The sequence below is a fragment of the Micropterus dolomieu genome, linkage group LG16 (genome assembly GCF_021292245.1).
Source record: "Micropterus dolomieu isolate WLL.071019.BEF.003 ecotype Adirondacks linkage group LG16, ASM2129224v1, whole genome shotgun sequence".
Taxonomy (NCBI): Eukaryota; Metazoa; Chordata; class Actinopteri; order Centrarchiformes; family Centrarchidae; genus Micropterus; species Micropterus dolomieu.
The window spans coordinates 9,249,856-9,262,163 of record NC_060165.1 but is presented as its reverse complement, the minus strand read 5'-3'; the positions used below and the strand labels follow the sequence as shown (position 1 = coordinate 9,262,163).

The 12,308-nt window shown below is 41.6% G+C and overlaps 1 protein-coding gene across 1 annotated transcript; it reads left to right on the top strand.

Annotated features, from left to right (window-relative positions):
- The first annotated feature begins 4,474 nt into the window (after positions 1-4,474).
- Positions 4,475-9,341, top strand: LOC123985069 (serine/threonine-protein kinase pim-3). Its single transcript, XM_046072420.1, has 6 exons — positions 4,475-4,968; positions 5,194-5,303; positions 5,457-5,507; positions 5,655-6,018; positions 6,923-7,099; positions 7,499-9,341. The coding sequence occupies exons 1-6, from the start codon at positions 4,881-4,883 to the stop codon at positions 7,696-7,698; spliced, it is 990 nt and encodes a 329-aa protein (XP_045928376.1). The 5' UTR covers positions 4,475-4,880; the 3' UTR covers positions 7,699-9,341.
- Positions 9,342-12,308: the final 2,967 nt, after the last annotated feature.

The following is a 12,308-nucleotide window of genomic DNA, read 5'->3' as shown; positions in this document are numbered from 1 at the left end:
CAGCTGTTCATTTGTTATGATGTGTTGAGTGTTTATTATATAAATGGTTAAGACTACACTTCATCACTTCAAGCTACAGTTTTTATTTCATTTTTTCAAAAAATTAGGCACTTTATTTTAGTTTACTTAAATTTAGAATTTATTATTAGAGTAGTTATTATTTATTATCCCTCCGGTTTGATGTGAAAACTGACTGAAATATTATTTGATTTGACAGTCCGTTGTTGACTAAAAACATATGTTGACATAACTATACGTTATGGTACTGAATGATAACACAAGTTAGTCGTTTTGATGTTCCGGACCTTTGCTTCGGGAAAGTGTCTCTAACTTGACCTCTTTGAATTCTAATTGAATATCCCTGCTCTACACTTTCCTTGGCTGCCATTTTCACAAGTTTGAAAATAGCCTGGTGGTCCCTCCCCTTCCACTACATAGCCAAGATGGCAACCATTGAGGGGGAGAAGTATCCAGCATTCCACACTCAACTTTTTGACTATTATGAGTGTACCACTGCATTTTGCCAGACTTGTCAGTGTGAATGCACTTATGCACTCAAAATAGCAAGTGTCAGTACTAGGCTATGGAAGGGTGTGAATTGAGACACAGCAAATAGCTTCCCTAGCTCTTTTCTTTTCTCTTTGTACTGTGCTATCTGCTCGCCGTTGCATTTCTTCTTTAGTTTTCATTAAAAAATAGTTTTATTGAACAAAAGTTCAACAAGCGATTGACAACTGCTTGTTAACTAGGTACAATAACGGCTTGGGAAACAACATTTTAAAAATGTTGGTCAATAGAGAAAGTTAAACACAAAAGTTAAACTCGACATGAAAAATCTGTTTAATTTAAATTCTGGTGTTATTGGGCCTTCTGTATCCATTCACTTTTGGTAATGTGGTCTCATTTTTGTATGAACTTCTTAATAATCCAAACATAATAATATAAACATCTTTTACAAAGCAATCTTCAAGGCAGCGCACTCTTACATGAGGACACTGGTACGGTAAACATGCTTGCAGTGAACATGATGTATATCCTGCATACAGGCCCTTCAGATTTCCCTGGCAGAGAGCACCAGCTCAACCAAGCTGGATCAATTTCAGTCACCGGCTTACCAAAATGATGTGGCTGCCACCGGACTAGCGTGATGGGGCTAAAAATAAGCTCGGCCAATCCCGAGACTCTGATGTGGCCACGTACCCTCTGGTGAGTATGGTTTTATGTGTCCCCAATGAAACCCATCAAATTACAGATGCAAACGCAACCGGACCCCTCATCAAAACTATTTCGGCTCACTGACACAGTTTACTAAGGCAGTAATTAGAGCAAAGGAAAATGGGAGGCATCCCAGGCACGCGGAGCAAAAGAGAGACAGGGCAAAAAATGAAGAAACAGAAGAGAGAAAGAGGAGGATGGGCAGTGACAGCTCATCAGTGGGCCATAAGCCATTTTTATTTCGCTCTCTCTGCGCCCTCCCTTTGTCGTTTCCTCTAGATGCACGGATCAAAAGAGTGGTGAACATAAATAAAAACCCTGATGATGATTTCCCATGAGAGCTGTGAACAACTGCATAGCACGCGTTCATACAAAACAGCTGTCTCTACTTCTGCTGTCAGCGCGCCTGGTTGGCCAACTGCCTGACTGCTACTCAACTTGTTCACACCACCAAGAGAGACAAACATTATTACTCATCATGAATACACATAGCTGGAATTGGGAGATCCATACTGTGTATTAAATGCAATATCTGCAAGCTTTTTTTGCTTTTAATTATTGGCTTTTAATAATTATGTTAATATTAGTCATAGTAACTGCAGTAGTTGTTTTGTTGTTCTTTACCAACAAACAAAGTGAAAGAGGAGTGATGATGATGATTATTTTTATCCATCTGTAGTAGCCTATCTTTTTTACATCCAGGATCGTATGATTTCTGGAGCCTGTCCCAGCATGCAGAGGGTGAAAGGCAGTAAACACCCTGGACAGGACACCAATCTATCAAGGGGCTGACACTTAATATCATTCCATGCAGCTGTTACACCTTCACCCCATCCACCTGACCTCCATCTGCACACTTGCATGAAGGACATATCATACTGAAAGCTATCCCGAATATTCTTTTGATGCACCTGTTGCATCTGCTTATGGTGAAGAGTGGAAAGTACATACCATTTTTCAGACCTTTCTCTGTGATGCAGAGTGTCCTCCTCAGCGAGCTGAGCTGCGACACATGTGAAGTGACCATAGAAGTGCAAATGAGGAGAGATCAGTTTTTGAGTAAGAGCCATAAAAGATCGCATTCAAGCATATAACTGCAAGCAGTTTCGTATTTTCTATTCACCTGAGCTGATTTGTTTGGACTGTGGGAGGAAACACACATAAATACTGGCAAGCTTCACATGGACAGATGCAGGAGATTTGGCTTTTGAATTAACTTTGGAGTAAAAGAAAAATACATCTACAGCATTACAAGTGATTACTAATAACAAATTTATGCCTCTAAAAATAACCTTGCAACCACAGAATGATCATGCAGGAGAGGTGGAAGATTTTCCTACAGGGAATAGTCTGTTAACTAGCACTGGTGCAGGGTTGAATACATTTTCTTTTAAGCATAATCCAATAAACTATTGAACTCTTTGTCATTTATGCAAATGTTTTATAAGATAAAAGCAAATCAACCCTCCAGGGTTCTTCCAGATGCCCCTACACAATCTGCATGTACTTAGGAGTATATCCCTTAAACTACAAATACCATGTTATTCCTCTTTCCTTCTATTCAAATTTCCTCTTGACACATTTTCTTTAGGGTAACCCAACACTGTGTTACTTTTTTATATATATAAATATATATATATATATATATGTATGTGTGCTGAAAAAAATAACAAATCCATGCACAAATGTGTTGATAGCATGCATTTTCTTTACATGATGATGACTAAAAACATGCAGCGGTGTGAATTGTCATATGGTGAATACAGATCATCACCGTGTGTGTGTGTGTACATTTACATAACTTTGCAGCCGGCAGGCCTATAGCAGGATAAGGTTCCCTGGAACTTTCTGATGCTTCTGTTTGGTTAGCGTTCACATATGCATACATACACACAGGTTATCAGAGGCAGCAGAAGATAAAAAGTGGAAAGTTCACAGAGAGCCAAGGTCATGTCAGATGTGTAACAGTAAAATTTTCCTTCTGAAAAGGGACAGCTGGAGGCTCCACAAACCGTGGCCATCGGATTGTATTTTCATGTTCTATTCCTATTATCATGATACGCTGCTGTTTTGTTTTCATACTCGTGTCAATGCATGACTTAGTGTTCTCATATGCCATTATTGAGTATCATCCTTCAAATTGCAGTGTCTTCCTTGGACAGTCATCATTAAATATTGGGACTAATGTAGTGTGTCCTCTCTTCTGTTTTGGGGTATTTTAGAATCTAATGTGCGTCATTAAGTTATAGCTTTAGATTGGTCTTATTTAGCTATTTGTATGTTTTTTTTAAGATGGACTGAGCTGTGTGTAGATTATTTGTTTAATAAAATTATTATTAATAAATAATTTTTAAATCTGATTTTGTTAAATGTCATTTGCCATATGTTGCTTGTCTGTAACTCATTGTTATGGCTGCCTTTCTTGGCTAGGAGCGGGCCACTTGAAAGAGGGTTTTACTTTCCTGATAAAATCCACAAAAATATATTTATAATTATATATTTATAAATATATAACTGTCATCTCTAGACTCATGTTTTTTGTGGATTTTTTTTTAGATCTTTAAATAATTATTGGTCTCAATTGTAGGCTATGACCAGATTATGACAATCTCACCAGTCACACAGCTTTTTTTGTAGAGTAGGGAATTCTGGAGGGCAGCATAGGCTATGTCTACTCTAATGTATATATGTATATAACACAAGTGAGTTTAGGTAGCCACTTAATAACCGAGAACAACTTGAAAGAGCCAGTAAATAGTTTGTGGTGAATTACACTATGAACGGAACTCCGACCATAAACTCTCTTTCCGTCTCTCACTGCAGCAGAGCTGCGGAGGAAAAGGGAGGGGACACGTCTCAGAATTGCCGCCACGTGCGCTCAAATGCCTGCCTTATTATAATCACTTTTTCTGGATTGGTGCAGATACGAAACACAGTATTTATATACGGCATCTAATTGGTCGTCGCCTCCGAGTCGATAGTGAACCCAGCGCAAAGCTCCCAGACAAGGGATTCTTGTGCGTCTCCTACTATGAGAAAGTAGTGCGCGGTAAAAATTGATAATTTCAATGATATTTTTGAATATAAGTATGATATAATAACTATACATGTCCAGCAGTTTCGTGTAAATGAGTGTCTAGTAAAAAGTGGCGAATGTACGCTGGTATTGAGCGAACGTGTCGACTTGTATTGGTGGCGGAGGGATATCACCATTTCACTGCGCGTCAAAATATTGGCTTGGGGAGACCGCGCCAAAGCTCAGACAGTGGCCACTCTTCAGGATAACAGCACACTGCGGAGGGCATTTAAACGCACTCTACTGTTGCTACGACTGCTGTACACATCGGAGTGCTCGTCTTTTTTAATTGGTTTATTACTTAAGAGGAGTGTTTTCGTCTGTCGTGCTTGGGTCAAGAAACAGAAGCCAGATTTCATGCCGGTTTTCGGGAAACAGTGGACGACTTCACGGTCGTGACACGACTTTGACGGGCGCGGTGCGGCGGAGTTGGCGCACTGCTGGACTGGATATATTATTCGCTTGAAGCCAAGACGGTCTGCACCACCATTTATACTGCGCCTGAGTTCACTTCTCTTCTCGCTGTATTGGTTCTTGTGACTCTCGCCGGGTGAATAGGGGTCGTCTACGCCGGCTTTTCAGTTTGAATATGTTGCTGTCAAAGTTTGGTTCATTTTCCCATATTTGCAACCCTTCAAGTATGGACCATCTACCAGTGAAAATACAGCTCCAGCCAGGTAGGTCACCGCCGCTGTTACCTTTTCACCGCCTTTATACTTGATGTTGAATATAACCACTGAGGAACGTTAATGTTTTGAGAAACGTACATTTGCGCGGCTTCATTATTTAAGTTTGAGTGAGCTATTTAGCTAACAACTTGACCTCGCACTACGTGGTGGTTTGTTGTGGAAATATTGCGTGTACCTTTAACATTTTTCACATTTTTTATTTTATTTTTGCAGTGAAAGTGGAAAAGGAGCCCTTTGAGAAGGTTTACCAAGTGGGATCCGTGCTGGGCAGCGGAGGATTTGGGACAGTGTACGCCGGCAGCCGGATCTCCGATGGCGCACCGGTAAGGATGTGGATTAGGGTCTATGTTTTGATCGTACATGTGCCGCCATCGAAGCCGGGCGGACTTAATCTGCCACCAGGAATAATAATACGACTCCCCCGCAGTATTTGAAGCGTTTGCTTACGATTTTTCTTCTTTTTTTGTTATTTTCAGGTTGCTGTGAAACATGTTGCAAAGGAGAGGGTGACCGAATGGGGCACAATTGTAAGTACTCCCTATATGTGTTTGTGTGGTTTGTTTTGGTCCCCCTCCCGCCTGCTGCTGCTGGGTGGGGGTTTGTTGTGATGTTAATGTGAGAATGGCTACGCATCATCACCAATATACTTAATAAATTCTCGTTATTCGCTACAGAACGGAGCGATGGTCCCTTTGGAGATCCTGCTGCTGAAGAAGGTCAGCTCGTCGTTTCGCGGAGTTATCAAATTGCTGGACTATTACGAGCGCGCGGACGGCTGGCTGATCGTTATGGAGAGGCCGGAGCTCGTCAAGGACCTTTTCGACTTCATCACCGAGAAGGGCGCCCTGGACGAGGACACTGCTCGGGGCTTTTTCCGCCAGGTTCTGGAGGCGGTCAGACACTGCTACAGCTGCGGTGTAGTGCACAGAGACATCAAAGATGAAAACCTGCTTGTGGATCTACGCACCGGGGAGCTCAAGCTTATTGACTTTGGCTCAGGGGCGATTCTCAAGGACACAGTGTACACCGATTTCGACGGTAAGCAACCGCCGCCGCCCCCCTTACACATTAATCGATAATATAAAAAGGAACGCTGCTGAATGTGTAATTTCTTTTTATGAATACACATCCGTGTGGGCCTGGTTGTGTTTGCCCTTGATGCTCCGCTGTGCTATATTCAGACATGGAGGCGTTCACGAGGCTGTGACGCAGTGGTCTGTTTTTGGTCGAGGGTTTTCCTCGCATAGACTCTCGCGGCTTATCATTTTTACAGGATGTAAACGCATAATTGTTTTTAGCGGGATGTGTCACGCGTATGTTATTGCTGTACACATATGACTCACTGTTTATTAATCCTGTTTGGGGGGCCGTGTTTTATCTCTGGTGATACATCCTCCGTCTTGTGAGACGGTACCCTTTTTTTGTTTTGTTTTTTTTTCTATTTCTTTTATGTTTCCGATTTTTGTTTTGTTAGTAAAGCTTGACCTACAGTAGCAGTTTTCGGTCAGTGCCACGTAACATCTGTTTGTTGTGAAACCCGAGTCGGCTGTTCACGTGATGGGCTCACATTGCCTTTTTGTTGTTTGGTATCCAAGTTCCTCCTGCCAGGAAGGAGGGGGGAGGAAAGAGAGGGAGGAGGGAGGAGACGCAGGCAGGTCACCCAGTTTGTGTTTTGTGGCTAAAGGAAGATGGAAAGCATTTCTACAATGACTCAGCCATTTTAGACAGACATATAAATCATTTTCTGTTTTTATTTTGTTGTTTTAAAATTCGGTCTCATTGTTGTGGCCATATTTTTGAGCACAGACGCCCTCTAGAGCCTTTAAATATTACACCTAAACACTCAAAACCCACAACTTCTCACTGCTTTATACTGTATTTGAAAACAGACAGGCTCATCACTCACCTCCCCCCTTTTCTATGTCCTTTTTTTTTATTTTAGGTACGAGAGTGTACAGCCCACCAGAGTGGATCCGCTTCCATAGATACCATGGTCGCTCTGCAACGGTGTGGTCGCTAGGCGTGCTGCTGTATGACATGGTGTGTGGAGACATCCCCTTTGAGCAGGATGAGGAGATCCTCAGAGGAAGACTGTACTTCAGGAGGAGGATTTCGACCGGTGAGTGGACAAGCTCAACTAGAACACATGAGATGACTCTGTTGCCCTCTAGCCACAGCAGCTGGTACAGCCCCAGATGAGTCAAACCTCACCATCATAACGGATCACCTAATGAAATGGCTGGTAGACAGATTTATCAACAATGGCTAAAATTGAGGTTCTGGCTGTGATGATTTCCCTCCATGCACTCTGTGTAACAGCCCTGTTTACCCTAGAGAGGTAACTCAATTAAAGAAGGTGTGCTCTCATTCTAGTGGGTCTCTTATCTGCCTTCACACTAGGATGTTGTAGATGCATACAAACTGAGTCACACACAGTACAGACAGAACCCACTTGGCAATTTCTCTCTTTGACTTCAGAGCTTCTTATCCTTATCATTGTTTCTGTCTCCTCCTTCAGAGTGCCAGCAGCTGATCAAATGGTGCCTGGCCCTGCGGCCCTCAGACCGGCCCACCCTGGAGCAGATTTGTGACCACCCCTGGATGAGGGCGACAGAGTCACCTAAGTCGCCAGAGGAGCCGGTCCCCGGCGACATCCGCCTCCGAACCATCGACACAAACTCTTCTTCAAGCACAAGGTCGAGCAAGGAGAGCCTCTGAGGACGGCTCTCATGGACTGAATAGACTTTGTGGGAAAAGAAGGGGTTTGGATGGAGGGAGTGATATGGACTCGAGGCCAGCAGCCTGTAGCCCAAGCGGCCCATCAGCGGCTGGGCGCTTCACTCAGCTGGTCCACTAAAACGATGTACTTTAATTTTCCTCTTTTGTAGGGAATTTCTAATTTATTACCATTTGTTCTTCCTTATCTTATTTCCCCCCATCCCCTCTTATTTTTTCTTTCAGTTGATTATACTTGTTTCCTAATCAGGAAAATATTTCTGTTTGGGCGGTCTTACCAGCACTATTTACCCCCCTCCCTTTTTTAAAATACTTTTATTTCTCTTGTTTTGTTAATAGGCTGGTATATGCAGCTGGCAAGGCCCTCCTACTCAGATATGGCTGCTCTCATAGAGCTTGGAGAGAACCTTTTATTTAAATGTTTTAATTTTGATTTTGTAGTGCCTTTATTTTGGAAAGCTGCTTTTCTGGGGCTTTTGTCAACAACTCTGTTTTTTTTGGATTTACCCATGGCCTGGGGGCTAACTTGCCTGTGCTGTGATGGAAGGGGGGGAGGCTTAGGCTGTTGGGGTATTTTTGTTTTGTTTTTATCCCCTCCTCTCCATCACTGTAAACCAACCAACTCCCAGCCAAGAGGTTAAGATAGCATTAGATAGAAGAAAAGGAGGTGGGGGCTCTTCCTGACAATGGAATACTTGAAAAACACTTGACTCAACTCTGTGTCGCTCTCTTTAACGCTGCTCACTCACTCTATAGCCTGAACAGGTGTTTGGAAACTGGATCCTGTCTTTTTTGAATGTCTACAAAATGTCAACACACACACCTCCCCACCCCCGCTGTTTTCTCCCTCTCTTCCCTCATGCCTGCTGTGGGGTGTGTGGCCCTCTTGACTTTTATTTTATTTTTGCCTCCCGCCATCTCACTGCTTGACACTACACGGCCCCCGCCCCTGGCCTCCCTCAGGGTGTGGGGTGTGAAATGCACAATCAATGCAATATTCATGGACTCAACTATGTATTTTTTCAACAAATATTGTACAGCGTGTTTTATTTTTTTTTTTTCTTCTTTTTTTTTGTGTCTCCCCCACTGATCCCTGTTTGCATTTAATTTATTTGTAAACATGTAGACATTCCACACTCTGTGGCTATTTATTTATTTATTGTCTATGCTTAAAAGCCCCCCCTCCCCCCTCCCCACCCCAAAAAAACTTTGCATATCCACTTGGTCTTTGGTTTGCATTCCTATAACTTATTTTTACATTTTGACATGGGATTTTTTTTTTTGAGATGTGGAGGATGCACTGAAGCAGTTGTCGATGTAAAGCAGAATAAAAAAAGTTTACTTAAATTTGAAATGAGCATTTGAATGTTATTTACCTACTTTAAAAAGTCTGGAGATGTTGAATGGCCAAGTATCAAGAGAAATTCACCTGGTTTCTGTACTGTCAAAATTAATTTGAGTTCTATGGGAAGCTGAAGAACGGGTGGAACAACTTTCGTAGTTGTCACATAGCCTCATATCGGAGATCTTTCAGTTTAGTTGTGTGACTTGTGGCTGTGAAGGATGGATATTGCTATTTTTTTATACAAAAGTTTCAATTAAACTCCCATTTTTATGTACAGAAATAAGTCTGGTGTCTTGATCATTTTTCAACCTGATGCGGGGGTACATTTACACAATTCCATAACATTCAATATTTGGTAAAGATTGCATTCACCTCTGATTTTAGAGTGCATGATAGTAGTTTGTAAATGAAGTCTTAACACATTGCACACAAGCTAATGAACCCCCCCAGCCAATATTCTTAATCTATTTGACAGCACTCCCTTGAGGAGACTAGGGGAGGATAATATACATGTCCAATATAGCGCATGGTTCATTTACACTGCCTATCGTAATAATAGCAACATTGTAACACGGCTGACAGCGTGGCTGAGGAGAAACATCACAGGAGCCATTAACTGGATGACAACCTGCAGCCACCGCAGGGCTAATAAGAGCCAGATGTGTCTCAAGAACTGAGGGGAGGAGAGCGAGTGAAGCTGGCATGACAGAAAAAAGAGAGAGACAGAGTGGGCATGTTGTGCATCACACACACGCACACACAGACACGCAGCCTTTAAAATATAACCAATTGCTTTTCCATGTTATGCCTCCTGTACAGTAATATATGTCATTCAGTTATTGGACGCAAGAAGGATGAGAGTAATAGAGACTGATGACATGGTGTGTCTGTGCGTGTGTAAGCAGTGTTTATGTGTGTGAGGGGTTTCCAGGATGCAGGAGAGAGTGCAATATGAAAGTGTTTTTTTCTGGGTAGGTGCTGCCCCCTCTGGCGAGTCAGTGCCGTTAGCAGTCACCTGTAATACTTTCCCTCTGATTAGAGTTGAAACAGAGCTGCTAGATACCTCCAGTAAGGGCTCTATCGTGATTATGCCCAGCCAAAAGTTTCAACTCTGTAAAATGACATGTTTAATATCTACCAGATAGACAGGCATAAATAGATCTTTTAGAACGTCAGTCGCTCAAAAAACTACACTTTTCTGACCACACGCCTAAAATCCTTATCCCTGTGTAAAAACAGTTTTCTCAATAGCTCATCCGGACGCCTACACATGTTCAACTATACTTGACTGGCTGCTTCCAATTCGACACTTGAAGACTTCATAAGACAGCTGGTCCCTAAATCTTCTAAGGGATCTAATTCATGATGAAAAGACTGATTTATTTGCTTGGGAAAGGGGAGTAAAGTTATTTTTTTACCCTTTCGGGTATTCTTGATATATGGAGCATACAAGTTAAGACATTTGAAGCAGCAATCCAGTATTACTGGACTGTTCTTGAAGAGTTTGGTTTGAAAATGTAGCTTTATTACAGCTGTGTCTGAGACAAAATTAATATCAAAGTCATAGTATGTCCTTATATTACGCCATCTCTTTTAAAATGAAAAATAAAGAATGTAGCTGAATGTAAATTAAGAGCGGAAAATTTGCTTTAAAGGAACAGTTACGCATTTTTGTAAATACACTTATTAGCTTTTTGTGGTCATGAGTTCCATGACAAGGTCAATATCATTCTCTTGTCTGTACAGTAAATATGTAGCTGGAGCCAGCAACCATTTAGCTTAGCTTACCATACCGATTGGACTGAGATAAGCTAGCTACAAACAGCTATCCTGTTTTTACACGAAAGAGTAAAAACAACAATCCATTGTTTTTTCCAAGGGAATTATTATTGTTATATCTTTGAGCTAAGCTAAACTAACTGGCTGCTCTCTCCGGCTTCATATTATATACATGCATGCATATATACATATACATACAGACGTGTGGTATCAATCTTCTCATCTAACTTCCGGCAAAAATGTGGATAAGCGCATTTCCCACAATGTCGAACTATTCCCTAAAACAATACAATAGCTGAAAATGCCTCTTTTAATCAACCTAAAACATCATTTCCTACAAGCACCCCTGCTCCACCTAGCAATAAAACGCAGCTATAAACGACTGCTGGTGTCAAACTCAATACGTTAACATCTGTGTATCTATATGCGTCCCTGCTAATCCTGCATTGTCTTTGTGTCGGCGGGCTTTTTGACATGCAAATGACCGGCAACTTGTCTTCATCAGAATCCCTTCTGCTCAGACTGAGGACTATAGGGAGGCCTCATCTACTCTCACCGTGAAATCCTCATTAAATGAAGCAGGGCATATGCCACACTGTTGTCTCCTTCAGTTGAAGTCTGATCCCACAAGCTGGTTAATATCATCCATCACTGCCACTTAGTTCGATCCTATAAAGATTCCACCGTTTTCTGGTGATCTTAATAATTTGAGTCCAAAACATTTAGAAGAAATAAATCTTTACTTCTTTGTCACATGTTTTAGCAGTGGGTACACTTTTAGTATTTTATCCACAACTGTTGTGCTAACGCTGTTGCCAATGCAGCTCTTATTGCTGTGTAGAGCAAATGCTAACATTTAAAAGAGCTAGAGCTTGCAAGTGGTTAGCTTAGCTTAGCATAAAGATCTGAAGTAGAGAGGGAACGCTAGTCTGGCTCTTTCCAAAGTTAAACCAACTATCAGCATCTGTAATTACTCACTTTATATCTTATTTGTTTAAGTATCAAAGTTGTTTCATAGAGAGTTACATTCTGTAGCCGTTTTTTGGCCAGGTGCAGTGACTTCCTGGAGTCTCCACTGGTCGCCTGCCTGGTAAGCTTGTGGTAACAGCAACTTCAGCATTTGACAAGAACCATAGCTTGTTGTTATCCTGTTTCCAGTGTTTATGCTAAGCTAAGATAATCACCTGCTGACTCAAGCTTCATGTTTAGCGTACAGACATGAGAGTGCTGTAAATTTTCTGATGTAACTCTTGGCAAGAAAGAAAACAAGTGTATTTCCCAAAATGTCAAACTATTTGTTTAACTAACATCTAGTCACAGTGTCATTATGCAACCTCTTTAAGTGTGTGCGTCTCTGTGAATCTGTGAATTCTGTGAAACAAGCATCAGTGGTGCTAGACAGTTTTGATTAGGTGGCGAGTTGGAAGGTTAAATAAAGATTTTTGAAAGAAATGTTTTTGGATGTGTT

Bases quoted from the DNA above. Each gene is read 5' to 3' on its own strand.
- LOC123985069 (XM_046072420.1), top strand. From the start codon at position 4,881: ATGTTGCTGTCAAAGTTTGGTTCATTTTCCCATATTTGCAACCCTTCA. The intron at 5,304-5,456 runs GTAAGGATGTGG...TGTTATTTTCAG, and splicing joins GGATCTCCGATGGCGCACCG to GTTGCTGTGAAACATGTTGC. The intron at 7,100-7,498 runs GTGAGTGGACAA...CTCCTCCTTCAG, and splicing joins CAGGAGGAGGATTTCGACCG to AGTGCCAGCAGCTGATCAAA.